The following is a 25,803-nucleotide window of genomic DNA, read 5'->3' on the forward strand; positions in this document are numbered from 1 at the left end:
TGACAGTGTACATAAAAGATTGCATTAATAGTGGAAATACTCACATATTCTCAAGTGAATTTATTTTAATTTATGTTAGAATTTAAAAAGTTCTGCATGCACATTTTGCCATTTTAACATTAACAATAAATCGACAGTCTTGAAAATGGGAACAGATATGCTCAATGAATTAATCAATAAATTAAAGGACACTATGCATGATTTTTTGGCTTGCTGCCATTAGTTTTTACAAAGCATCTCGTCCTTCATGACGGCTCTGACATTACTTCACCTTAAATTACTTCTGGTCGATACTCCAGTCAAGATTCATTCCACATGTATACTACGGGACACAGTAACAATGCCTGTCAACACACTGATTGTCTATCTCTACACTGCAAATTCCTGAAAAAGCTGAGATGTTGAGAGAGTTCAATGTTAAGAAATCTACATTGTACTTAGGGTCAGCTTTACTACAAATGAACAGACAATCAAACGGTGATTAAGAAGAAACAATTCAAAGGGTCATCTGCAACAATACCATGAGGTGAGGAATGGAAGTTTAACAGCACTTACGCGTCTCTATAATTGATGACCGTGTCGACAATAGCATTCATCTGTTTTGTGAGTTTGGGTGGGTTTGGGGAGAGCTTCTCTGCTGGAGGGCGTCCTCTCCTTTTCTTGGCCTTGTCTCCGTCCTCACGCCTCATGTCTTTGTCCACATGTCTCCTACGCTTGCGCCTCTTCAGTCGTATTTCCTCCTCGATTTCCTCCAGGTTGCCATCCTCTATAGCCTGCCAAAATTCAACAGTTAAGATTACACTGAGTTAATGAGGTGGGAAATTACCAAATGAAAAGGGAACAAGACAGAATTGTTGATTGCTAGATTAAATTCACTGTCTACTGGAAATGTGCACTCGACGTTCATGTGATTCTTAATCTAAATTCATTCTGCCAAAGAAAATTAAAGCAGGTATGTTCAGCATTTGGGACCAAGCCTATCTTCTAAATCTTTTAAATCACATGCTGATACATATACATGCTAAACAGAAAAATGACATCGGTGTGATTCTACAAATGCAAATTTTACTGATTAGGCTATTATTCATGACAGTGAATATTTGATTTGAGGACATCTACCCAACTCCCCAAAGGCAGCCATGAACGCCATGTTCATTACCATTAACTACATCTAGAAGTGAAAGAAGCTTCTGACTATAGAGACCTTGACTATGGGATCTGATTATAGAGCCATTTGGACTTTCATCAGTCACACAATCTGACATGATTGAGCTTAGCATTTGTGCAGATCTATTCTTAATTAAATCCATCTGTCTGGCATCTTCTCTACATCCTTTCCTTCCTTTTGTTACACAGATGGATATCAAGGGATTCTCTCATGTTATAGTCTCTCCAAACACACATTTGGCATGAATATTTTGTTATGAAGTGGGAGGATAGACGAACCCAAAAGCAGACTGATAGCTCAACACAGAATTTATTCAAGACAAAACAGAAAATAAAACCCACGAGGGGGCAAAACAAGACTGGGTAGAAAACACTAGACTTAGACTGGGGTCAAGGCACGAACAATACTAAGATGCGAACAGACTCTAGATTAACAGTTAACTCGAGGAATTACTCACTGCAAACTTTACAAAACAACAAACAGCTCTCACGGCAGGTTTCACAATGAACCGACAAAGGACAGCAAACACAAGGGGATTATAAAGGGAACACTAATGACAAAGACAGGTGAAACTGACTAGACAATAATCACAAGACTAGGATAACAAGGGGGCGGGGTAAGTTAACGAGACAACACAAGCACATGGCCCAAACAGGCCATGCGCTTGCACACAAAACATGATTCTGTCATGATCCTGCCTCACGACTAGAGAAAAATCAAAGACAAGAAGGCAGAATCATGACAGAACCCCCACCTTAAGGAGCGGCTTCCAGACGCTCCTCAAGGGGACATTAAACACGGGACATGACAGACTGTGACAAAGACACAAACCAACAGTACATGGCAAAAACTAACAAAGGCATACAAAAATACACAACGACAGGGTTGGGGTGAAACATCAAAAACAACATACAAGGCAGAGGAGGTGGAGGAAACACAGAGTCTTTGAGCAACTGTCCAGGGTGGGTGGGCAGGACAGGGGTCCTGGGACCACGGGGAGTGGACTTAGGATGAGAGGACCGAGCGGGCTTGGGAGGAGTGGTGTGGGACAAGGGAAAAACAGTCCGGGGTTGAGCCATGACAGGGGAGACAGGGGAAACAAACGGAAGTCCAGGGACCGTGGGGACAGGGACAAATGGGGAAACAGTCCGGGGTTGAGCACAGACAGGGCTGATCGGGGACAGACACGAGGTCTTGGGAACAGTGGAAGTCACAACAGGGATAGCAACTGGGGGTACAGCGAACGATGGAGACGAAGCAGGACTCATGACGGGGGGTGTGGTAGGAGATCGAAGAGGGAAAACTGGGACAGAGCTCACCGAAGGTGACTCTGATCCCACGATCAACCTCTCCGACTTGGGAGTGGTGTTCTCAGCTGCAGTCTGGGGTACGGCGCTCACTGCAGCTGTCTGGGGACTTTCTATGACAAGGCTCTCGGCGGCTGGCGCGGGTGCTGCGCTCCCGACAGCAGGCTCGGGAACGGTGTCTTCAGCAGTGGGTTCAGGGACAGCGCTTACAGACACAGGTTCAGGGACAGCGCTTACAGACACAGTGGGCTCGGGGCAAGACAGGACGGGCACATCGAGGATCTTGATCAGACTGGACAAATAGTCAGACAGGGTCTTGGCAGCCAGGGAGATGGGCATCTCCTGACGAGCAGAAACCGAATGCAGAATCTCTCTTGCGGCTAGATCAGCCGCAACTCTCTCCGCAGTGGGCTCTGGGACGGCGCCTGCTGGAGCGGGCTCTGGGACAGTCACTGCTGGAGCGGGCTCTGGGACAGTCACTGCTGGAGCGGGCTCTGGGACAGTCACTGCTGGAGCGGGCTCTGGGACAGTCACTGCTGGAGCGGGCTCTGGGACAGTCACTGCTGGAGCGGGCTCTGGGACAGTCACTGCTGGAGCGGGCTCTGGGAGAGACAAAGACAGAGGACAAGAGGCTCCCTTCTTCCTCTTCTTCTTCCTGGGTCGTGGAGCAGACGCCTTAGCTGGGCTCGTGGCCGGTTGGGGAAGCGCCACAGGAACCGTAACTGGACCAAGAAGGGCGGTCTCAGACAGCGCTGACTCCGTCGAGGATGATTCTGAAGGAGAATCCCATGAACTCCGCCTCCCTCGCTTGCCACGGAGATCAGGCGGTGTGGACGAAACCTCAGGAGAAGAAACAGAGGAAACCAGATCCCCTTGAGTGACTACTGCTAGAACACGACCCTCCGGGATCACGGGCAGCTTGGCGGATGATGAACTTGTGGGTGTCTGTGACTCTCTCAGAGATAAGCAATTCACTACAGCTTGAAATGGGCGAAGAGTGAGCTCCTCCCGTTCAGTCAACGGAGGTGGAGAGTTGAGACCGGCGATGAAATAGCGAGAAACCGGGACCTCAGGCAGGAAGAATCTCTTTTCTTCAACGACTTGAGCATACTTCCGCAGGGACAACTCACCCTGGGGAGGAAATGGAAGTCTTCCAGCTCTACTATCTGCGATGGCCGACTGCCACCATAATTCCTGGTCAGCCGGTTGTGGTCTATTGGGGAAAGACAAACAGTCTGCTGGGTTCTTCTCTGGTCGGTTCATTCTGTTGTGAAGTGGGAGGATAGACGAACCCAAAAGCAGACTGATAGCTCAACACAGAATTTATTCAAGACAAAACAGAAAATAAAACCCACGAGGGGGCAAAACAAGACTGGGTAGAAAACACTAGACTTAGACTGGGGTCAAGGCACGAACAATACTAAGATGCGAACAGACTCTAGATTAACAGTTAACTCAAGGAATTACTCACTGCAAACTTTACATTTTAAAGTTTGCATTATAAAGGGATTATAAAGGGAACACTAATGACAAAGACAGGTGAAACTGACTAGACAATAATCACAAGACTAGGATAACAAGGGGGCGGGGTAAGTTAACGAGACAACACAAGCACATGGCCCAAACAGGCCATGCGCTTGCACACAAAACATGATTCTGTCATGATCCTGCCTCACGACTAGAGAAAAATCAAAGACAAGAAGGCAGAATCATGACATATTTACAGAGAATAAGTAATTTGCCCTCAGTTAATGTACTGTATGGTCCAATACATTTGTGTTGTTGCGTTTGGCCCAACAACCACCCCTGTTGTAAAACAGTATACAAGTGATCCTCCTTGTTTAGGTTTGCAAAGCACTATAAATCTCCAAATATGCTCAAAAACATTTGTAATTCCACCACCAAAGAAAGACCTTGGCATTGCAAATAAATTCACAGTAAATCCAACGACGTCCAGAGAAGAATCCATTCTCTTTGATCACATTATGAATTTCTTTTTTTTTCTTCTCCAAAACACGTTGGGGACAATTATTTGCCCCCTTTTATTAAATATTTTTTGCTATCTTCTTTTGACAAGATAACAGCTCTGATTCTTCTCCAATATTACCTGATGAGTTTGGAGAACACCTGACAAGAGATCAGAGACAATTCCTCCATAAAGAATCTCTCCTGATTGTTCAGATTCCCAGATCCATGCTGGCACTTCTTCTCTTCAGTTGAGCTTAGTCATTTTCTGGTCAGGTCTCTTGTCAGGTTTTCTCCAAAATTATCGGGCTTTATAGGAGAAGAGCTCAGAGCTGTTATCTTGGAAAAAGGCAAAAAGTATTGCAAAAAGTATTGAATAAAAGGGTGCAAATAATTGTTCCCAATGTGTTTTGGAGAAAACGTTTATTTCATAATGTGATTTATCCCCCACTTTCAATTAATTTACTTAAATTAAAGGTTACATTTTTCCTAATTTTTTGAAGTAATTCAACACACCTGTTATGCAGCTGAGCCAGAGCCCTCATTTGAGATAAATGCAAATGCACAGAGCCAGAAGTGAACAATGAGCAAACAAACAGACCTAAAAGAGAGTCTGCTTTTCAAACCAAAAATTTACCAATGTGAGACTTTTCAGTGGTGCAATTAGGGTTTTGGTTCTCAGCCAAGATGTTATGAACATTCAACATGAGCATTCAAATATAAATGTCTTGTTTTAAAGCTGCAGTCCGGCATTTTCCTCTTTGTCGCCATCTCTATTTGCAGAAATTCGCGGAATTATCAACTTTGGGCGAGTTGTAGTTCAACGCCTTCAGTCAGTCGTCAGTCACCTGCCAGTCACCGCGTGGGTTAGTTTATAAGTTATCACATCACGCAAAACCATGCAAAATATACTTTGCTCTTAAATTATTAGTTAACAATGAAAGCAAGCATTGTGTGACTACGTGTAATGTCCTTCGGATTTGTATCCTTGTTTTCAAATGGGTCCGGTTGCAGTCTCTTTTTTTTTGTAGCCACTCCGAGGACCAAACAAAGTCTTTTGCATTTCACAGCGGGTGAATCTATTGTCACTGGTGATTGTCTTTGAACCTTTCTAGAGGTCCTATCAAGTACTGTTAGAAAAGGCTATAAATGTACAACCCCAACATCCTCACACGCAATATAGCCTACTTGCCGAGACTCCTCCTTTATGTGTACAGATGTGACGTAATGACGCAAAGACATGCTTGAATCTCCTGCGAACATCCACCAGTACCACTGGAATTAGCTTTGGAATTAACTGGCTTATCGCTTTGAATCAAGCTAAGGCAAGCAGATAGTTTTGAACACTGGCTGGTTATGTATTTTCTCCAATATGTATTTTGGATAATTTTTATCTCAAAAAAAGTTATGAACTTCAACTTAAACTATGTCTCTCAACAGAGACATAAACTATGCCTTCAATTACATACAAAATAGCTATTTTATGTTTTCTTCACATTTGAAATATGATCCAATGTACACTACATTCAAATATTTGGGGTCTTTTAAGAAACATACTTTTATTCAGCAAGGATTAAACTAATCAAAAGTGACAGTAATGACATTTATGATGTTACGAAATATTTATTTTTTTTAAATAAATGCTGTTCTTTTGAACTTCTATTCATTAAAGAATCATGAAAAAAACATATATTAAGGTTTACACAAAAATATCAAGCAGAAATATGTCTTGATAATCAAATCAGCGTAGAAAAATTTCTGAAGGTTCAAGTGACACTGACTTTTCAGTCATTATTTCAGTTTTTAGCTTTGCCATCACAGGAATGAAGGACACTTTAAAATACATTAAAATTAAAAAAAAAAATCATAAATTGTGATGTTATTTTTACAATATTACTGTTGATACTGTTTCACAATAACTAGGTACTAACCCTGAACCTCCCCCTAAAGTGTAATTTAACTCATGTAGTTACCTTACATTACTCAGTACTTTTGTGGGTAAGTACACTATAAGTACATTGAAAGTGCACATACTGTAAAATAAAGTACTTATTAAATAAAAATGTAGCCTTTCAAGGAGTTAATAACCCCATACTGGGCAGTGCACATTTATGCATTACATTTAATGTAATCAAAGAGAAAAACACAGTATTCATGCTTTTCAGCACCACATCAGTTCTGTGCATTATGCATCAGGTCAGAGCAGGGGGTACACATCATCCTTTTAAACGCTGTGTCTGGAGCACTAAAATGATGAATCCCATGGCTGGGATCCTAGGTTCAAATAACGCCCATCTGCAGGGACACCTCTGGCTTTGTTATAGAAATGCTGAGCCAATAATGTGTTACCTTTCCTCCATCACCTCCACTGTTGTCATAGTGACGTCGCACCAGTGGGTACCGAACTAATCGAAGGGAAAGAGCTCAGCATCACCTGTGAAAGGAAGCGTACTCTGGATGTCATGTGATACTGGGAGAGTAGTCTTCAATGTCATGGACTGTGTGGGTATGATCTTTGTCAGTGGTTTTCCAAACCGAGGTATGCATACCCCTGGGGATACGTAAGGTGACAGAGGGGGTACGCAAGCAAAATTCGGAGTTTTGCCTTAAAATTACACTGAGACCGAGCACACATTTCTAACAGGCAAAATGTGGCCTCTAATATAAAAACAGGAAAATTGTAGTGCCGTAAAATTATTTTTTAATGTAAAACATTTTCTCATAACATTAGTCTATTTGAGCCAACATTCTGTAATTGAATTCATGCCACCTATGAGCAGGAATAAAAAGTGTGTAAATACATCTAGGTGCAGCTACCATTGCAGTGCAATTGATACCGATTTCATTTAATTGAAATTATTGATTTAGTTTGATTTATTCCTTTATTTAATATATTAATAATTAAATTAATGGAACTTTAAGAATATGACAATTGGGGTACTCGGAAGTATGTTAAATGTCTCAGGGGGTACACCACTTTAAAAAAGTTGGGAATGATCTATGGGTTGTTCTAACAAGACCGAGAAATACATACAACTAAAAAAGTAACTTATTTCAGAGATGACACACCCACCACTGCAGGATACATAAACTACCGCTTAGTCCGTTAGTTTCAAATGCTAACCTGTGCTGATTTACTTAATCAAAATACAATAAACAGTATTATTGTGAAATATTATAAAATATTTATTTTAAACTTGAAATATTTTAAACTTATTGACCCCAAACATTTGAACGGAAGTGTATTGCAACTAATGATGGCAGATCAGTCTCCGGGGGTTGGGTACAGATGCATCACTATTAATTATATCTCTGTATGTGGGCAAAAACAAAACATAAGAGAACAGCGAAGTTGGAGTTCATCTTAAGCCTTCGTCATCTATTCGTATCGTGTCTTAATCGACTTAACTCTCTCTTTTGGCTCTCATCGCTGGAGACACCCAGATCATCTTAATGTCGCTTCAATTCACAGTAAAAATGAAAGACTTGACTATCAGTGTGAGTGACACCTCTTCAGCAGCAGAAACGCCACGGATGGCTGACATCTCTCTCGGCATCACACCTCTCACAAAGCAATGAATGCAAACACCCCGTTTGAGATATATTGCAAATTGCAAGAACAGATTTTAAGTTAAAGGCAGACAAGCAGAGTATTTCTGTCTCCAAGACTGACACATCCCACGACAGACTAAATTTCCCCAACACAGTTGACTGTTTGCTAAACTCTGTGCAGTCAAGCATCAAAATCAATTTGTTGAGCCATTGAGCTGTGTCGATGGGGAGATGCTCTCTCATAATTTCCTGTGTAAAAGTAATCTTGTAGAATGACTTTCCTTTTTAGCTCAAGCTAAAAAGGAATCCTTTTTGTGTGTGTGTGTGTGTGGACATCACAAGGTCAACATTTCCTTTCGTTTAGAAAAGCACTAAAAATGTGAAAAAATGGCTCAACAGGCACTAAATAAGATTACTTTAAAATTGCCCATCAAGCCACAATAAAATTAAGGTGGTTCAGATAGCTTTAATCAAAGGGGTCTTTCTCCACCTCATAAATACGTACAGACCACATGTTGTTTCTCTGGAAGATCTGATTGCTGTGTGTCGAACTTCCTTCCTCCTTCCACTGAGGAGTAAATGTATACTTTTACTCCTCAGTGGCTCTCTGTTTATCAGGAACCGGCTTCGCTTCACACATAATTACCTCCCTTGCTGCTTTACACCTTCAGCCTCTGTGCTAAAAAAGAGTTGTACTCTAGTTATCTTCAAGCCAAACTCTGCAGCAGACGACCCCTCACCAAAGAACAACCGTGAAACCCTATGGAAACAGTTTCAGCACTTATTATCGACCGGCACAATCCACTAGATTGCTTTGAAATTGTTTAGGAGGACTGTATGGAGCCCAGTTGGTGTAAAAGAAATGACAAAGGGGATAGCAAAAAGCTTGTTAGAGAGAAGGACAGTCAATTTGTGCCTGGAAGGAGAATAAAAAAAAAAAAAGCTATTTGGGTTTGGGTGATTCAGTGTAATGCAATTGGGTTCATTGATCGAGCTAAATTGCTACACAGAGGAGGGCTGTATTTGTCATATTGTGTTTGAGATATATTTTAAGAAAGGACAAACAGACCTGGAAAATAACAGGCACTGTTTGCTACATTTCCAATACACTCACCTAAAGGATTATTAGGAACCAGGGGTGTCACAATGTTAGATTTTTCCACGGGTGCTCCGATTGGTCAGTCAGTTGGTCACCCTGATTGGTCGGCCAATAATTGCTTTGGGATGTATGATCGGCGGTCTCTATAAGGCCGATCCAGAAAAGCCGATCAGATGACGCAAAACTCACGAGACAATTTTTTACGCCCTGATAAAAGGCATCACCGGTTTGGCAATTCTACAAGGTGTGTGAAAAAGACAATTCATTAGCAATCTGCAACGTGTGTACCGCGCCGCGGCCGCTTGTCAAACTGTGCAACCTCTCTGCTCAACCCGTAAATAATGCTGCGTTCATGCAGTAGCACCTTAATGCAGAACATGAGATCCACGGGGAGGAGTCGGATCACGATCCAAGGGGTGGAGATGGGTAGGATTAGGGTTGGGTTTAGGGATTAGGGGTGGGTTTAGAGATCAGGGGGCGGAGTTGGTTAGGTTTAGGTGTATGTAAGGTGGGAGGAGTTGGATCTGGATCCGACTCCTCCCCATGGATTTCATGTTCCGCAGTGAGGACCATCTCCGTTCATGTGCTATGGTAATTATGGTAAATACCAAAAGCCGACGTGGAAAATGCACATGAACACCCCCTCATGTGGTATTTTCTACTGGGCAACTCGTAGAATATTTTGATGGACGAGTTGCCGACATGAGATAACCTTTGACCATTTCAAAATGGCAGAGAGCACCACGAGAGTCATGAATGGTAAAAATATATACTATACATGATCTAAAAAATATATTAGCATATTATTTACCTTTTGAGTTTTGATAAATCATTTTCTTGCTGTTGCAGATGACTTAAGCAATCTAAAATAGTTTTAGCTAAATAACAGGTCTGGATCTCCATCTTTTTACCACATTACGACAACAAAAACACTTGAACGCAACACACTGGTAAATACCAGTTCACAAGTGGAAAATGTCCTATTTTCCATAGCACGTGAACGCAGCATTAAAGGGTTAGTTCACCCAAAAATGAAAATTAAGTCATTAATTACTCACCCCCATGCTGTTCCAACCCCGTAAGACCTTCGTTTATCTTCGGAACACAAATAAAGATATTTTTGATTGAATCTGAGAGCTAGATCTGTCCTATATAGACTGCCTAAGGGACTGGCTCTTGATGGCCCATAAAGTCATTAAAGAAAAGGTTTAAATATTCCATGTGCCTACAGCGGCTCAATTATAAGTTTATCAAGCGACGAGACTACTTTTTGTGCGAAAAAAACATAAATAACGACTTTATTCCATTACTTCCTTATGGGCGCATGCGCGAGAACTGAGACGAGGACGTTCTCATTCGTCTACTTCTTGTTACCGGCTGCTCACCGCTTAGGAGTTTTACCGCCAGTTTTACCGAACAGTTTTTGCCCGAGGGCCGCTTGTTGCCGACCCCTGCAATAGAGCATCTTTGGGATGAGGTAGAACAGGAGCTTCGTGCCCTGGATGTGCATCCCACAAATCTCCATCAACTTCAATATTCCATCCTATCAATATGGGCCAACATGCTTTCAGCACCATGTTGAATCAATGCCACGTAGAATTAAGGCAGTTCTGAAGGCGAAAGGGGGTCAAACACAGTATTAGTATGGTGTTCCCAATAATCCTTTAGGTGAGTGTATTTTCCAACCCATTTAATATTTTATATACAGAATCTATACAGGCACCACTGCAGATCGTTAAAAATCAGATCAGAGGAAACTGGTGTAATGCTGTTACATGATGAGGAAATTCCCCGCCCACTTATTGTGCACGCAGACACCAGGGAAAACTTGAACCTCCTCGAACACTGCAGCTGATTCCTGTGGATACAGGACAGCATCATGTCGCGAAGAAGCTGCGCTCAACAATGTGAAGGTAAAGCCAGTTTATTTTCACTACCCAAGGATGAGCATGTGAAGAATCCGTGGTTAAAATTCATCTTTGCCATGATATCACACACGGCGGTATAATCTTAAACTTTCGCTGTGTTCCCTTAATTTTACTGATGACTGATTCTCAAATCTCAGAGTTCAATGCAGGATTCGCAAACCGCTTGCTCTTGAAAGATGGTGTTCAAAAAACGTAGTAGGTCTCCTGCTATCTCACAATTATTACTGTCTTACTGAAAAACTTCTGTTGATCACTATTCCCTAAAACTGTGTCTATTAATACAGATTGTCTGTCGTTCTCACTACTTTGAGGAAATATTTGTTTCACCAACGTTTATGTTACATCAGATCATTCAATGAGAGGAGTCATCTCTGTGCAACTAACTCATTCAGCATAAAAAAGAGACCTTTAGAAAAAGCAGCAGATGATATGTTGCAATGGTAACAGCTCTCAACATGTAGATGGCGATTATGTCCATGCCATGTGTCATTTTACTTGTTTGTCATGGGTACGATTGAAAGTAACACAATATTGAAAGTAACACAAGCAGCATACCCTTAGCCACTGCTTCTCCGTCAATGCGTCACTGTAGTCGACATCTCTGCGGTGACGAGATCCCCTGCCGAAAATCTTTTCCTCCTCTTCCTCACAGGTCAGCCGCTCCACCTCTGCATCATCCTTCAGGATCCATGATGGCAGCTCATCCTCTTCCATTAGCCGAGGTTTACGTTTAGGGTTGCGCGCATCCTCTCGACGGCGGTCCAAATCCATGCGCTAAAAGTGGCATTAATGGAGTGATTAAAGTTTGAAAGTAATTGGTAAATTTGGGCAGAAACACAGAAACACATGGCGGCTTACTTTTCAAAGAGACAACAATTACTGTGAATCAACATGCAAGGGACTATCTGTGCAAGCAACATTTTTTGTGCAATTTCAGTCTTACCATGAAAAGCTCAAATTCGTCCTCATTACGAGCAATCATTTGATTGAGAGTTTCATCATCTGGAACTTCATCTTCCTCCTGGTATAACACACACATATGCCAAACACATAATTGGGATACATTTATTTTGAGAGTGACAGAATTTAAATTTTGTAAAAAGTCAAAATTTTAATTCTGTCATCATTTACTCATCCTGTTGTCTGTCCAAACCTGTGGAAATGTAATTCAGAACAAAACAACAAAATAGTTTTTTTTTTCTTTATGTCTTTTCTTATGTTCCACCGAAGAAAAAAAAGCAATATATAATTTTACGTGAACTATCCCTTTAATGTTTCTTATTTTGAAGTTTCTCACATGCCTTTCGATCACTAAAAGCTCCTTTATAGAAAATGAGAAGTTGTTCAATTGTTGTCCCAAGCAGCAATCAGAGTGCAGAAGTGAAAAGGGAAAAGGACACTCTTGCTGATTTGATATTCTAATTTAAGAACATCATATGATATAAATATAATACAAAATCTCATTTAGGGACATACCTATAACTGCACTGACACATCAAGCAAAGAAAGCACCTCTTACATCGTTAAAACAATGATTACAATAAAATAATAGACAATAGACATAGCACACCACTAACGTTACGTACGTAAAGAATGAACTTACAACTGAACTGACATTTACCAACTTTCTTCTCCTTCTCTCCACCTCTCACGTGCAGGAGACAGATGCTATTCTACCGCGAGTGTGATCTGAAGAATTGTCACGTGAACAAGCAAATCCACAAAGATAGAATAATAAAAAATAATCTGAAAATAATACGTACGCTAATTAGATGGCTTAAAGCATTTCGATATGTCATCTAAAATTTAAGACCTTTCATTAGTAAAAATAAGACATTAAAAGATTTTTAATGGCCTTATATTTCAATAAAAAAAACTCAAGACTTAAGACTTTCGAATCGAATTTAAGACTTGAAGGATCTGCGGGAACCCTGCAACTGCCATAGTCTGTTCTCGTTGAAGTGACTTACCTCATTCTGTTCCTCGTGCTCCAGAATAGCCTGCAGGAAGGCTCTACGCTCATGGCTAGAGGACTTCTGATCAAACATGCCAGCCTGAATGACCTTCTGATCAACGTTTAGTTTATATTTGGCCGCTGCAAGAATCTTCTCCTCCACACTGTTAACAGTGCACAGACGCAGTACGCGTACTTCATTCTGCTGGCCGATGCGATGGGCTCGGTCCTGTGCCTGCAAGTCCTGGTGATTGAAACACAGATGAGTGTGATTTACTGAGTTTATCAGTTAAAATCAGAGGGCAAGAGTGTTATTAAGAAGAGGCATGGTGCAATCTTTCTGGCTTGTTCAAATTAACTGAAGATTGATTTTGTGTTTTGCTGTATGTGGAGGCGGACGGAGGGAACAATTTTAGCATATTCTGCTGAAAATGCATGGGAAAAAAGGCCCAAACTTCATGCTGCTGAATAAAAAAAAAACAAATCATCCAACCAACATACTGAAAAATAATAATAATAATAATAATAATAATAATAAGATATATGAATAAAAATAAACCGATAAATATATAAACATATCAAAAATCACCTAAAACTCTGGCATTAAAAAGTGCTGTGCATGGGGCGTAGCCAGTATTGGCCACGGCGGCACTGGCCCACCCAGGCAAGTTTGATAACAAATTTTGTTTTGTTTATTTTTATTATTCAAATGTATTTAAGAAAATATATTAATATAAACCTGATTTATTGTTGACTGGTGTTTGTGTTTAATTTGTTAAAATTAAACGTCCCTCCGGAAAGTTATTGGTTTCTATGGTTGCTAGGGGTTCTGACAGGAAAACTGTCAGCGGTGCCAGCGCCACAATAATGGCTAAACAACTTTCTTTAATGTGCTATTTGAAAAAAGTAAGAGTTGAGGAAGACACGCCACTGCCTTCATCTACCGAGTCCAACCAGCCCAGTTCTTCAGACTCATTAAAGGCACAATATGTAGGTTTTTTTCGCCACAAGAGGGCATAGTTTCCAACAATAACAAAGGTGTATGTTATGACGCAGTGATGAGCTGAATGATGGGACTTGCTGTCAAGTTGATGGATCTAATAATGTTTATGGATGAGTGTAAACATTCATGTTTTTTTTTAACATTACAGTGGTATGAAGCAGGTTGCGATTGCTGAACAGACAGATAACACACGAGAGTCCCACAGATATAAAGGAATAAGGACGTTTAATTCTACTCACAATATCTGGATTACTCACACAGGCCAGTTTATTAGACAAATTAAACTTGTAAAGTAACACAGCGCTGCTTCACTTGATCACACTAAACGGCATTTAAATGTGTGTTGAAAGTTATAATGTTATACTATGTGTTAGTTTGTTTGCTATTTCAAAACTAGCAGTAAGCTAGATCAACATTAGAATAACATACTGACCATATTCTAACATTTCATCATGTTGAGCTAACGTTGTATAACATTGATTTGTTTTATGTACATAAAGCTGTCAAGTTGTGACTTGTGAAGCTCTGTCAAGTCCCAAGTTAGTCGTGGACGTGGAGATCTTGGCATTTCTAAAACACCACACTGATATTGATTCTTATTTTAGTTCTGCTTGTTTATCCCAAAGTCTGCTTGCCATGGTCTATGTTTGAAAGAAACAACAACAGCGTGCCGCTAAATGTTACACACTACTCAGTTGTCTGTCGCCATAGTTACGTCATGGCTATGGCATTATGAATGGAAACCGAGGATAGCGCGGATTTTGCTTCATTGACAGGCAACATGTATTCCCGGGATGGACACTTATTTAAAATTGGAATTTCTCTGAAATAAAAAAATCTTTGGAGACTTTTGGGATATTACGCAACTGCAGGAAATATATCTCACGGTGCAAGTGATTTTTTAGGATATATTATTACAAAATTCTTACATATTGTACCTTTAACCCAAAAGAAGGCTAGTCAGGTGCTGGTGGCGGCCGCTTCTTGCTCCCTCTCTCCTGGTCAGCCTGACGGATGTTTACCCGCCGATCTAACTGCGATATAATTATTAGCTTACTTTATTTTCGGGTGAACTGTCTTTGCACTGCTGTCCAGCCTTTATTGAGCTCTGTTGGTTGAACATGATGATTTGCCGAACATTGCAAAATAAAGGTGTAATAACTAGAGTAAGATGAATCAGAGTAGGGGAAATAGCTTTAATGACAGAATGGATTCTTGGATTCGCATAAATTGTTCAAATGTTAAAATATTTCCATAACTATCAAGCATATTCATAAGATGATTAACATCCCTGTTAAACCAATTCCTTATAAATAAGGATGTGTTGGTCGAGTTGTAACCAACAGTTTAATAACACTTTTGTCTTTTTTAATCTAGAGGAGAAGTTTAAACTTAGACATCCATGTTCTTGTTTTCCTCATAGTAATGACAGCGATGCAAATTGTACGCAAACAGGAAATTGCAATGTGTGCGCACAAGAAACTATCTCAACCAAGGTGAATCACGTATAGTCTTAAGATCTTTTTCAAGTCAAATTTAGAGATGGCAGATCACTGCTAAGTTGAAAACTAGGGATGTGAATGTCTAGTTCCTCTGAATCACACAAACCTGGTGGGGGTTCCAGTCGCTGTCAAAGATCACAACGGTGTCTGCAGCTTGCAAATTGAGGCCCAAACCACCTGCCCTGGTGCTCAACAGGAAGATAAAATACTGGGAGCCTTCACTGTTGAATTTCTTTAAAAGCTCTGCCCGGTCCTCAGACTTCGTAGTTCCTGGAGGACACAAACAGGAACGAACATGTTTTAATGAAAGACAAAGGGCAGCATATATGTGTGATCACACTTATTAAAAAATTGGTGGGCCACCATGATTGGAAATCCCCAACATTGAGTTCCTAAAGGACAGGAAAACATAAAAGGAGGTTTGCACTGATTACTGACCATCCAGACGCAAATAGAGGAAGTTACGGTAGCTAAAATAATCCTCCATGATGGTCATGAGGGTGGTCATCTGACAGAACAGAAGCACTCTGTGATTGGTGGCCTTCAGCTTGGGCAGGATGCGGTCTAGTAACTCAAACTTGCCAGAGGCACGGTACAGGTCAGGGCTAGGACAACAAAACAGCATGTCTTAAATGTCAGTTAGTATAGGGGCTCAGTGGTGTGTTTAGTGATCCATATTTGATGAATGAACAATTCATGGTAACAGACGATTTGATCCGTACTCACCCGCTGATAATGCCATTTGGATATCCCAAGTGTTCAGCGAAGGATTCCTAAAGTAAAAAATAGACACTTTACTGCCATACAAGTAGAAAAAAAAAATACCATGACACTGTAGAATGCTTCGTTTTGATTGTTGACTGAAGTTTTAACTCCATAGATATGAAGAATTCATAGGTAAACCCAATTAACTCTACTAATGCTACAAGATAAAAACAGCTCCAGTGCCTGGAAGAGTATGCATCTACGTCATCATTTTCTGAGCTTTTCTCTTTTAATCCAATCACTGCACTGTACATTGTATGCCATCAGAGAAGTTAAATGTCATGAAAGACCACTGTTTGTACACCTCTGCCTGTTCTGCTTGTGGAGTTGTTTTTCAGACACATTTCTGTGTTCGTAAGTGTATGTTTCCTCAAAACAGTAAAACAAAAGTGTTATATACATTTTCCCAACGATGTGGTCAAAGCTGGAGTTTGACTACCAATGCATGGTAAAATATGACTCATATTTAATATGCAACAACACACAAGAGTGTTTTTTGTGCGGAAAACCGTGACGAGTCGCAACACGGATCACAGTTCATATCCGGACCAGATCGAGCGTGTTTCAAGTTTTTATGGACTTATTTCATATACTCTAGTCCTCCAAGCATAAACCAGCACCATGTATGCGCACATACTGTAGTCCACCATGTCTTCTTTAAGTTAAATATATATATGCAAATAAGAACACTGATAAAGCAGTATGTCTGATGTTGAACGCATTGACACAATTAATTATTCTGATACACAGAGGACAACGAAGTAGACAAAAAATTCAAAGAAGAATGGACAAAAAAAGCAACTTATTTTTTTCTGTTAAACTGACGCATGTCATTTGTTGTTATTATACGTTTTTAACATTCTTTCTCATTTTTTAGACCAATAGCTCTGGAAAGTTATAATGTTGATTTGTCGATATTTTTAAGTGTAATTTATCAAATCGTATTTGGTTTGTTCGTGATAGTTGTTAGTGGTCTCTAATGATAAGTTATCATAGAGTTAATAATTTTAGTGTTTCAACTTAAAACTTATTTCAGTTTAAAAAGAACATTTCTAATTTTGTCAACCAATATTCATATTTTATTTCAGCTTAATAATAGCCATGACTTAGTCGATACCTCAATGTGCTGAAACATGTAGGGATGGTTACAGATCTTCTTCAGCTGCATGATGGTGTTCATTAAAGTTTTGGCACCTCCTTTACCCTGTGGATGAAATACATCAAGTTAAAACCCCATGAACATCTGCTTTAATCCACACACAACGGTGTAACATACAGTCACAGTTACCATTCAGCCTCTCTCTTTACCTTCTTGTCTTTCTCTGAACCGTCAGTGAGCAGGATACCTTTGCCCTGCATGTGCCTGTACAGAACCTTCTGGATGGCTGACATGTCACATTTGATGACATACTCCACCTGTGACAAATTAAGACCCAATGCATTAATATAACCTCAACCGCATGACATAAAGATGTCATTCAAAATTTGTTTGGAAGATGCTTTAATTAAAAGAAAAAAAATGTGTACAATGAATGTTGTTTTTGGAAATAAATAAAATAATTTTGTTATTTATTTATTTTATTTTTTTAAGATGTATAGGAATAATGTATAAATGTAATGTATGAATAATGCAATAATTCACACTGGGGCCTGTAAAATTGGCAGTATACTGTAAATTTTAACTTTTGAGACCTATTTATGAAATTTAAGATTACAGTTATATATAACTGTAACTATACATATATCAAACCATTTATTGCTGACAAGGCACTATTTGTTGTTTTCTGTGTGCGGTCAACCTAATAAGACACTTGGTAAATGTCATGCTGAATGCTTTTTAGCAGCATGTCATTTTTGAAGAACCAAAGTCTAAAACCTGAACTAGAGTTGTCAAAAAGTACCGGAACCAAGTCGATACTGAAATTTGAAATTTTACATTGAGCATTGTTAAGCGGAATCATAAACTCATCTGATTGCCCATTGTACTCACACGTTTATTGGATATGTCTGTGATTGGCTACAATGATCAGCGCTTCAAAAAGATGTTGTCAATATACATCAATGATGCTCTATACAGAGCACTTACTCAGACGGGAGCTTTTGAAAGGAAACTCTCCAGTGCGTTGATCATAGCAGCCCATCAGACATATCCGATAAGTGCGTGAACACAATGGCAAATCAGAGGTGTTGATGATTACACTCAACAGCACTCAAAGCTTTACAATTTAAAACATTTCACTTCAAGACGGTACTTTTTGACAACTCTAACCCGAACTTACATAAAACATTAATACTGTTGTTTCACTTGGTATCTCCTTTTCCACTTTTATTAAAAAAAGTGTGACAGAATGGATTACCTTCTCAGGTAACTGGGACTCCACTTCTTTCTTCAGTCTGCGCAGAAGGAAGGGACGTAATACCTTATGCAAACGGCGAATGATGAGGATGGTCTCCTCTTCATTTAGATCCACCTGAATCGGTGTAATCCGCAACAGAGAGAAGCCTCTTTAAGCTACAGTGTAATGTGTAAAACAGGATGGTAAATCTGTAAGAGTGAAATATAACAGTCTACCCTCTCTCCAGTCATTGCAAATGGAGCATTGAACCACTGCTCAAAGGTGGTGCAGCTTTTGAAGATGGTGGGCAACAGGAAGTTGAGCAGGGCCCAGAGCTCAGGTAATTTGTTCTGTAGAGGGGTCCCAGTGAGCAACAGCCTTCTGGGTGCAACGTAGTGGGTGTTCAACACCTGCGTGAGCTTGCAGTGATGATTTTTCATGCGGTGACCCTCGTCCACAATCATATACTTCCAGCGAATCTGGGAGTTGGAAAGGAATTGACAATTACTGCATTAAGGCACTGATTGTTCTACAAACATGTGCCACTTCAAGACCATGGGTTCGAGTCCCAGGGAATGCAGGAACTGATTTAAAGTACAATACCGTTCGAAAGTTTTGGGTCAGTAAGGTTGTTTTTTTTTTTTTTTTTTTTTTTTTTTTTTGAAAGAAATGAACTTTTAGCATGGATGCATTATATTGATCTTAACGGACAGTAAAGACTTTTGTACTGTTAAAGGTGCAAAACGCAAGTTTTTGCTGAACTACGCCCCCTCTGGTGACAAGCGAAACTGCAACCAGAGGTGTGCGCGCTCATGGACCACACACACACACACACACATCATAACCAAAGGAGCATCAGCCGCACATATCTTTTGTTACAGTCATAATGAGGTAATAAAAATATAAATCTGTCATTTAAGTCATTTAAAATATATGGAAGGAAAGGCATTTGAGTAAATTACACAATTATGTGTGTGTGTGTGTGTGTGTGAGGGGGAAACGGGGGTGGCAGAAAACTTCGGTTTTTGTTTCCATCTATCTCCATGTTGAACTATGCATTTACTGTATCCACTTATGATTGTATTATTATGGAAACACATTCATGAATAATATAAGTTAGAACTTTGAATAGGATGCCGTTTAAGCCCTAGAGCAGACCGGAGATCTCGCCATTTGTTGAAAGCTTCCCGATGTTGACTCTCGTCTTATTCCGACGCCTGGCACTAGAAAAAAGTTTTATTTTCTTTGCCTTATGTGGAGTTTGCATTGGGGTTTGGAATGAACTACAAGCCAGTCTCTTTGAATCTATCTTCTACTTTTGTCGAAAGTTGACTAAAGTGTCGCTCGAGTTGTCTTCCCTGATACGGAGAATGGCGGCGAATACACAATCCTGCCAGACATAGCCAGGCGAGCGTGAACGTGGGCTCATTCAGCCCATCAGGCAATGGTTTAAGCATGTATGGGTTAGAAAAACAGCTATTTTTAACATGAAATGTTGCATAATCCACCTTTAAAAAAGATTGATATTTTAAACAAATGTTGTTCTTTTGAACTTTCTATTTAAATAATTACGACAAAAAAAAAAAACAAAAAAAAAAAACAGCTAATCAGAATATTGGAATGATTTCTGAAGGATCATGTGACACTGAAGATAATTCAGCTTTGCCACCACAGGAGTGAATTATATTTTAAAATACATAAAAATAAATAAAAATACAACAGTTTTTAAATTGTAATACTGACCCCATTAATGAAATGAGAGAATACACTTTAGATGAAAGTGTCTTCAAACACAAACATAAATGGATGACCTTTACCTTGGCTAGAATGTGCTTGTCTTTAATGATGTACTCATAGGTGGTTATAAGGACATTAAACTTCCCACTGCGGAGCTGCGGCACGAAAGACCTCCGCATTGATGGTGTGCCCTTTGACAAATTAAAACAGAAATCGCAATTAACTGATTTTATAACCTAAATACTATATTACATCATAAAATTTAATTGTCCACAGTTACTATACATACTGATAATAAAAATCAATGACTACCTTGTAGGAAATTTTCACAATACTTGGTGCCCACTTGTCCAACTCATAAACCCAGTTAGACAAGGTCCTATGAAAAAAAAAAAAAATCAATACTGTCATTTTTTTATACTAGAAGGAATAAACAAATAAACGTTTTACCTCTAAATGAAGTCATTTCTCTAAATGATATGTGGTGGTGTGATGGTTGAGCAGAGTGTGAGGTAAAGCTGTTTGAGGACATTTCTGGCCGTTGCACAAATCAATCAATACAACTTGTAAAAGATGTTGTACCATTTAATTCAATGTCCAACTAACCATGCATGATCAATATGACAACTGTTCAGTGACTTGTAGCACTGACATGTCACCTTAAAAATGCGCCATCACAAATCACTATCACAGCGTTTTCAGTCATTAGAAGTCAACTGAACTGTGTGTAATAGAGTTTAGCTACCTAATGAAGCCATTGCACTGCAAATCCTCTTAGATATTTCACTTCATTACATCTCTTATCATGTTATTTCCATCTTGTAAGTTGGACTTACGAGAGCGGTACGATGATGAGGTACGGCCCATTGAGCCTCTTGTTTTCCATCAGATAGGTGATAAGGGCAATAGTTTGAATGGTCTTCCCCAGACCCATCTCATCGGCCAGAATACCATTCAGGTTGTTGTTGTACAGTGACACCATCCATTCCAGACCCTGGATCTGAACAAAAAGATTTGCATTATTTGGCAGTAATTTCTTATAAACATAACAAATAGACAACCGAGCAGACACACGACACACGGATTCCAGAACATGCACAATAGATCCAATTATTTTTTCACAGATGACGAGTAGAAAAAATAAAGCATGAATCCTAGTGCTCATTTAATTCTTTCAAAGGATAAACAGAAGACAACAGGTCTGTTTCTCCTTTAAAAATCCATTAATGCCCAAAGGGGATAACAGATTCAATACAAGCTAAGCATTTTTGAAATTTCCACTCCCAGTGATTTCTTTCCTGCAGCCTCTTCCAGTTCTAAAGTATAATACCCTGAAATATGATTTAAACCAACACAGCTCTCTTCAGAGAAGATGGATTCCAAGAATAATGTATCTGTGAGGAGTCTATTTAAAGCTTGGTTTATTTGTTGCTTTACCTGGTAATGTTTGAGGGTGCCATTGATCAGAAGGGTGGACTGTTTGTCCACCCTTTCTATGACAGCATGGGCCACTCCATAGTAAGACTGGGAGCTGGTCTCTCCCGCCTGAACACTGTACTCGTCATCCACATCCTGCTTAGCAGAACTGCAACACAGGAACCAACATTAAAAGGATAGTTCATGCAAAAATAAAAATTAACCTCAAGTAAAGTAGCGCTTCACAATTGTAATTTAGCTTTTCTGTAAACAGGTCTAGTGCAATCAATGGCAATGATCCTGCAAATATGCAAATAAGAAGGTCAACCCAGGGTTTAGGAATGTACAAGGTGAAACGAAAGGTCAGTTTAAATACCCAGGATTAATTGTTAAACCTGTGTATATTATAAGCAATGTAAACGGTGAAGCAAGATAACCCAGGATTCAGTTTACCCGGGGTTTAGAATGGGTCATTATCCCATTAGACTTTCATTCATCTTTGAAACACAAAATTATTTTTAATATTCTCTCATCATAGCTGTCCATCCAATGAAATTCCAAGTAAAGAAAACGTTCACGGCATGCATTAAAAATCATTGGTTCTCAAGTAAGCATATGTGAGCTGGTTTACCATATTTGATGTGTTCTTTGGATGTGTCGATCAGTGTTTATAAATGAATAAACACCAAAATTGAGTCTGTTCATCATGTGAAGCGACTCTTCAAAAGTTCTGGGTATTTTGAAGATAAACGGGACATAAGGCTGACTTCTGAATAGCCATTTTTGGATAAACTAATCATTTAACATGCTGGTTTACCACACCTGCCAATGGCAGTTGAATTGAAAACTTTTTTTTAAAATAACACTTGCCATATTAGTATTTATTTGTCAAATAATGATATTTATCTATTTATCTTTTAAATATTAAGGTCAAACAGAGCAGGTCCTTAGTTCAAATGCGAAATCATTTACAAGCGGAGTAAAACTTAGACTTACACTAAAACTTTTGTTTGTTTGCCATGTAGAATAAATAAACTAAAACTGGATACATAACACTTTAAAGGTGTGTTAAACTATGTACAGCCTGTGGCCACTTTTTTAATTACATATTGGTCATCATGGTACTATCAAGGCAAAGGTCATGAATTTCAATTCCTGGAGGACACGTGTACTGATAAAACATATAGAATCCAACGTAACACTGAATATTCATCATCTGCCGAATCCATACATTAAATGGGTAGAACGGAATTCTTCACAGCAAATATTCAACAAGGTGGTGGAAACAATCTATAGAGCTTCTGCTCCATTTTGACATGATCTGCCACTCCATCAAAGAGGCTCATGTTGAAAACTAGTGGACATCTTAAACCAGTTTGAAATGACACGCCTTTTGTCTTCACAAATGGCTTTACAAACACACCCCTAATTTCTTTTGTGATCAGAGGTTCGGCCGACTACTACAATACGCAAGTAGACCATGCCATTCACAGAATTCTTAGTTTGTATTTCCAAACACCATCTGCATGATCCACAGACACAAGGCAGAACACATCTATGGATTTATATTTCGAAACCCTGTCGCTATGACCCATCCAGTTCAAGGCTGAATGTGTTGTGCATTCAGACAATCTCTCCTGCACAGCACTGTTGTAATGTGTCAGGGTTTTATATATATATATATATATATATATATATATATATACTGAGAGATATACTTAAAGGGATAGTTCACCCAAAAATGAAAATTCTGTCATCATTTGCTAATTCTCAAGTTTTTCCAAACCTGTATGAATTTCTGTCTTCTGGTGAACAAAAATATATATATATATATTTTGAAGAATGCTTGTAACGAAACATTTGATGGGACCCATTGACTTCCATAGTATGGAAAAAATTATATGGAAGTCAATGTCAATTGACTCAGATATCATCTGTTCAGATACAAACAATATTCAAAATATTTTCTTTTGGGTTCAGCAGAAGACAGAAATGAATACAGGTTTGAAACAACTAAGGTATTTTTGGGTGAAGCATCCCTTTAAATTTTCACTTAACTCGTCAAACTGATCATATCATTTACAATGCAAAAAAGTGAAAATCTGAAAATTGATAAAAATAAACTTTTGAAACCCCCTGTACATATTAAGTTCAATCCCGTTCAACAAGGCATTTTTTGTTTTGAAGTGAGAACAGGCAACATACTCTATGATGTGCTTGGCTGCTCTTTCAGATACTTCATCACTGTTGGGATCAATGACTTTCTTTTCTTCGGATTCGGCTCTGGAGACCACCTCTTCATCATCCTAAAAAAGGAGTATTAGCGGATTATGCTCATTTAATGCACTGTGATTGCTTGAGATAAACAACATAGCGGCATATTCAGAAAAGAAATGGGCTACTAAGGCAGATACTGAAAAGGCTTATGGGAGATCTTTATGAATGCAGAGAAAATGATAATAATGAGTGTGAGTGTGTGTACTTATGTATGACTCACTCCACATCAAGGAGCTGACAATGCTCAATGAGCAGAAAAAAAGAGGACACTCACCTCCTCTTCAAATTCCGAGCCACTCTCTTCACTGTCTGACCGTGGAGCAACTTCATAGCTGTTTAAAAGGGCATAATGCACTAGTAAACACTTGAAGCCTGAAAAATGGTTTATTGACAACACAAGCTTAAAAAGGTGCTTGTTATCAAAGCTTTTTTCCCCATAGCTAAATTAAAGGTCTGCTACACAGGAGGTTTGCACAAAGCTACAGTCTCTGTTAGATAGTTTTTTAATGCAATTTTTTACAAAATTGTAACAATATTCTATTATTTCTATGTAGTTTTTTAAAGATTTCTTTAGTGATTACACAAAATTAAAATGTTAATCAGTTCATAACTGAATTTTATTCTGTCTCTCTGGTATTGTGATGTACATTCGAGTGTAACAGTTTGTTACAGTTTTTTGAAAAAGAAAAAAAGCAAGGCAGGGATTTGGTTCTATGACTTGACTTGATGTTTAGTTGTGGCCGTTGCACTCAGAATGTTGTACTAGAATAGGATAACATGCTTTAAGGTTCAAAACATATTTTTTTTCACATTCTGCACATTATTGAGGCACCTCCATTAGGGCTGGGCGGAATATCCTGTCTGTACAACAATAATTTCTAGTACACAAATTATATTCAATGTCTATATTTATTTATTTATTTGGTGAGTAGTCAAGTAGCATATTTTCCCTTTTCTACAGAGACTAAAATTTGAGTGCATCCCTTTCATCATTTTCTTCCCCATTGTGCTGTAAACACATGGCTCACTGCAGCTTCACAGCTTAATCCAAGTGACTGGTCATTCTTTTATGGAAATGCTTTGATTTACCAGACACACAGAGAATGCAATGTGAGGACAGCTTACCCAGGGTTCATCTCGAGCCAAGCCTCTAACTGACTGGACTTGGGAGCATCTGTCCCCTGCAGCACTTTCCCAGTCTCTGTCTGAATAACTTTGACTGGCAGCTCGCTCATCTGGCTGTTCTCATCTATGGGCTGCACGAATAAGTAAACATAAAAGCAGGTTTTCTGTGACAGGCCATGTTAGATTAGGTTTGACAGAGTGAGTTTACCATTAGGATCAAACATCAGTCAGTTATTCAGATCTGCTCTGCTTTCATTTGCATAGCAATTTACTTACTTCTCCATCAGGCCCGATGGCTCCCATTCCTTCGGCATCACCAGCTTCCTTCTGAAGGTTAAACATGACAGAAATAAGCAAGCATTGAGTGTTTGACGATCATAAGGAAAAAAAAAACACAGTGGTGTAAACGGAATTGAACCTAATAAAACTATAACTTACTACATTAAACTTGAGAGTAAGTGATTTTATGGATTCTTTTCTATTATTTTCTAATACCTTTTTCTTCTTTCTCTTCCTCTTCTTTTCCTTTGCAGCCTGAGCAGCCTTGTGCTCATAGACAAGCTCAGTCAGGTTGGCCACATATTCATCTGTCTGTTGAAGAAGGTAGGCAAGACGCTTGTCCTTCTTCTGGTCAATTAGCTTTCTGTAACCTTCTTCATCCTCCGCCTA

At 39.3% G+C, this 25,803-nt stretch overlaps 1 protein-coding gene across 3 annotated transcripts in view; it reads right to left on the minus strand.

The window, feature by feature from the left end:
• The window catches only part of smarca2 (SWI/SNF related BAF chromatin remodeling complex subunit ATPase 2), a 61,387-nt gene that overhangs the window by 21,626 nt on the left and 13,958 nt on the right, over positions 1 to 25,803 (minus strand). For all 3 annotated transcript variants that reach the window (XM_039649915.2, XM_039649914.2, XM_089130147.1), the window contains exons 10-29: positions 25,630 to 25,800; positions 25,411 to 25,461; positions 25,135 to 25,265; positions 24,284 to 24,341; positions 23,938 to 24,038; positions 21,754 to 21,901; positions 21,153 to 21,316; positions 20,629 to 20,695; positions 20,397 to 20,507; positions 18,816 to 19,058; positions 18,601 to 18,714; positions 17,552 to 17,659; positions 17,361 to 17,447; positions 16,205 to 16,251; positions 15,917 to 16,083; positions 15,585 to 15,748; positions 12,990 to 13,217; positions 11,963 to 12,040; positions 11,575 to 11,793; positions 556 to 773 (exon numbers count right to left, since the gene is read on the minus strand). In XM_039649915.2, the coding sequence (XP_039505849.1) occupies positions 556 to 773; positions 11,575 to 11,793; positions 11,963 to 12,040; positions 12,990 to 13,217; positions 15,585 to 15,748; positions 15,917 to 16,083; positions 16,205 to 16,251; positions 17,361 to 17,447; positions 17,552 to 17,659; positions 18,601 to 18,714; positions 18,816 to 19,058; positions 20,397 to 20,507; positions 20,629 to 20,695; positions 21,153 to 21,316; positions 21,754 to 21,901; positions 23,938 to 24,038; positions 24,284 to 24,341; positions 25,135 to 25,265; positions 25,411 to 25,461; positions 25,630 to 25,800 (2,675 nt within the window). The remainder of the gene's footprint in view (positions 1 to 555; positions 774 to 11,574; positions 11,794 to 11,962; positions 12,041 to 12,989; positions 13,218 to 15,584; positions 15,749 to 15,916; positions 16,084 to 16,204; positions 16,252 to 17,360; positions 17,448 to 17,551; positions 17,660 to 18,600; positions 18,715 to 18,815; positions 19,059 to 20,396; positions 20,508 to 20,628; positions 20,696 to 21,152; positions 21,317 to 21,753; positions 21,902 to 23,937; positions 24,039 to 24,283; positions 24,342 to 25,134; positions 25,266 to 25,410; positions 25,462 to 25,629; positions 25,801 to 25,803) is intronic.

Source organism: Pimephales promelas, chromosome 4 (assembly GCF_988280905.1).
Source record: "Pimephales promelas chromosome 4, fPimPro1.hap1.1, whole genome shotgun sequence".
Classification (NCBI taxonomy): Eukaryota; Metazoa; Chordata; class Actinopteri; order Cypriniformes; family Leuciscidae; genus Pimephales; species Pimephales promelas.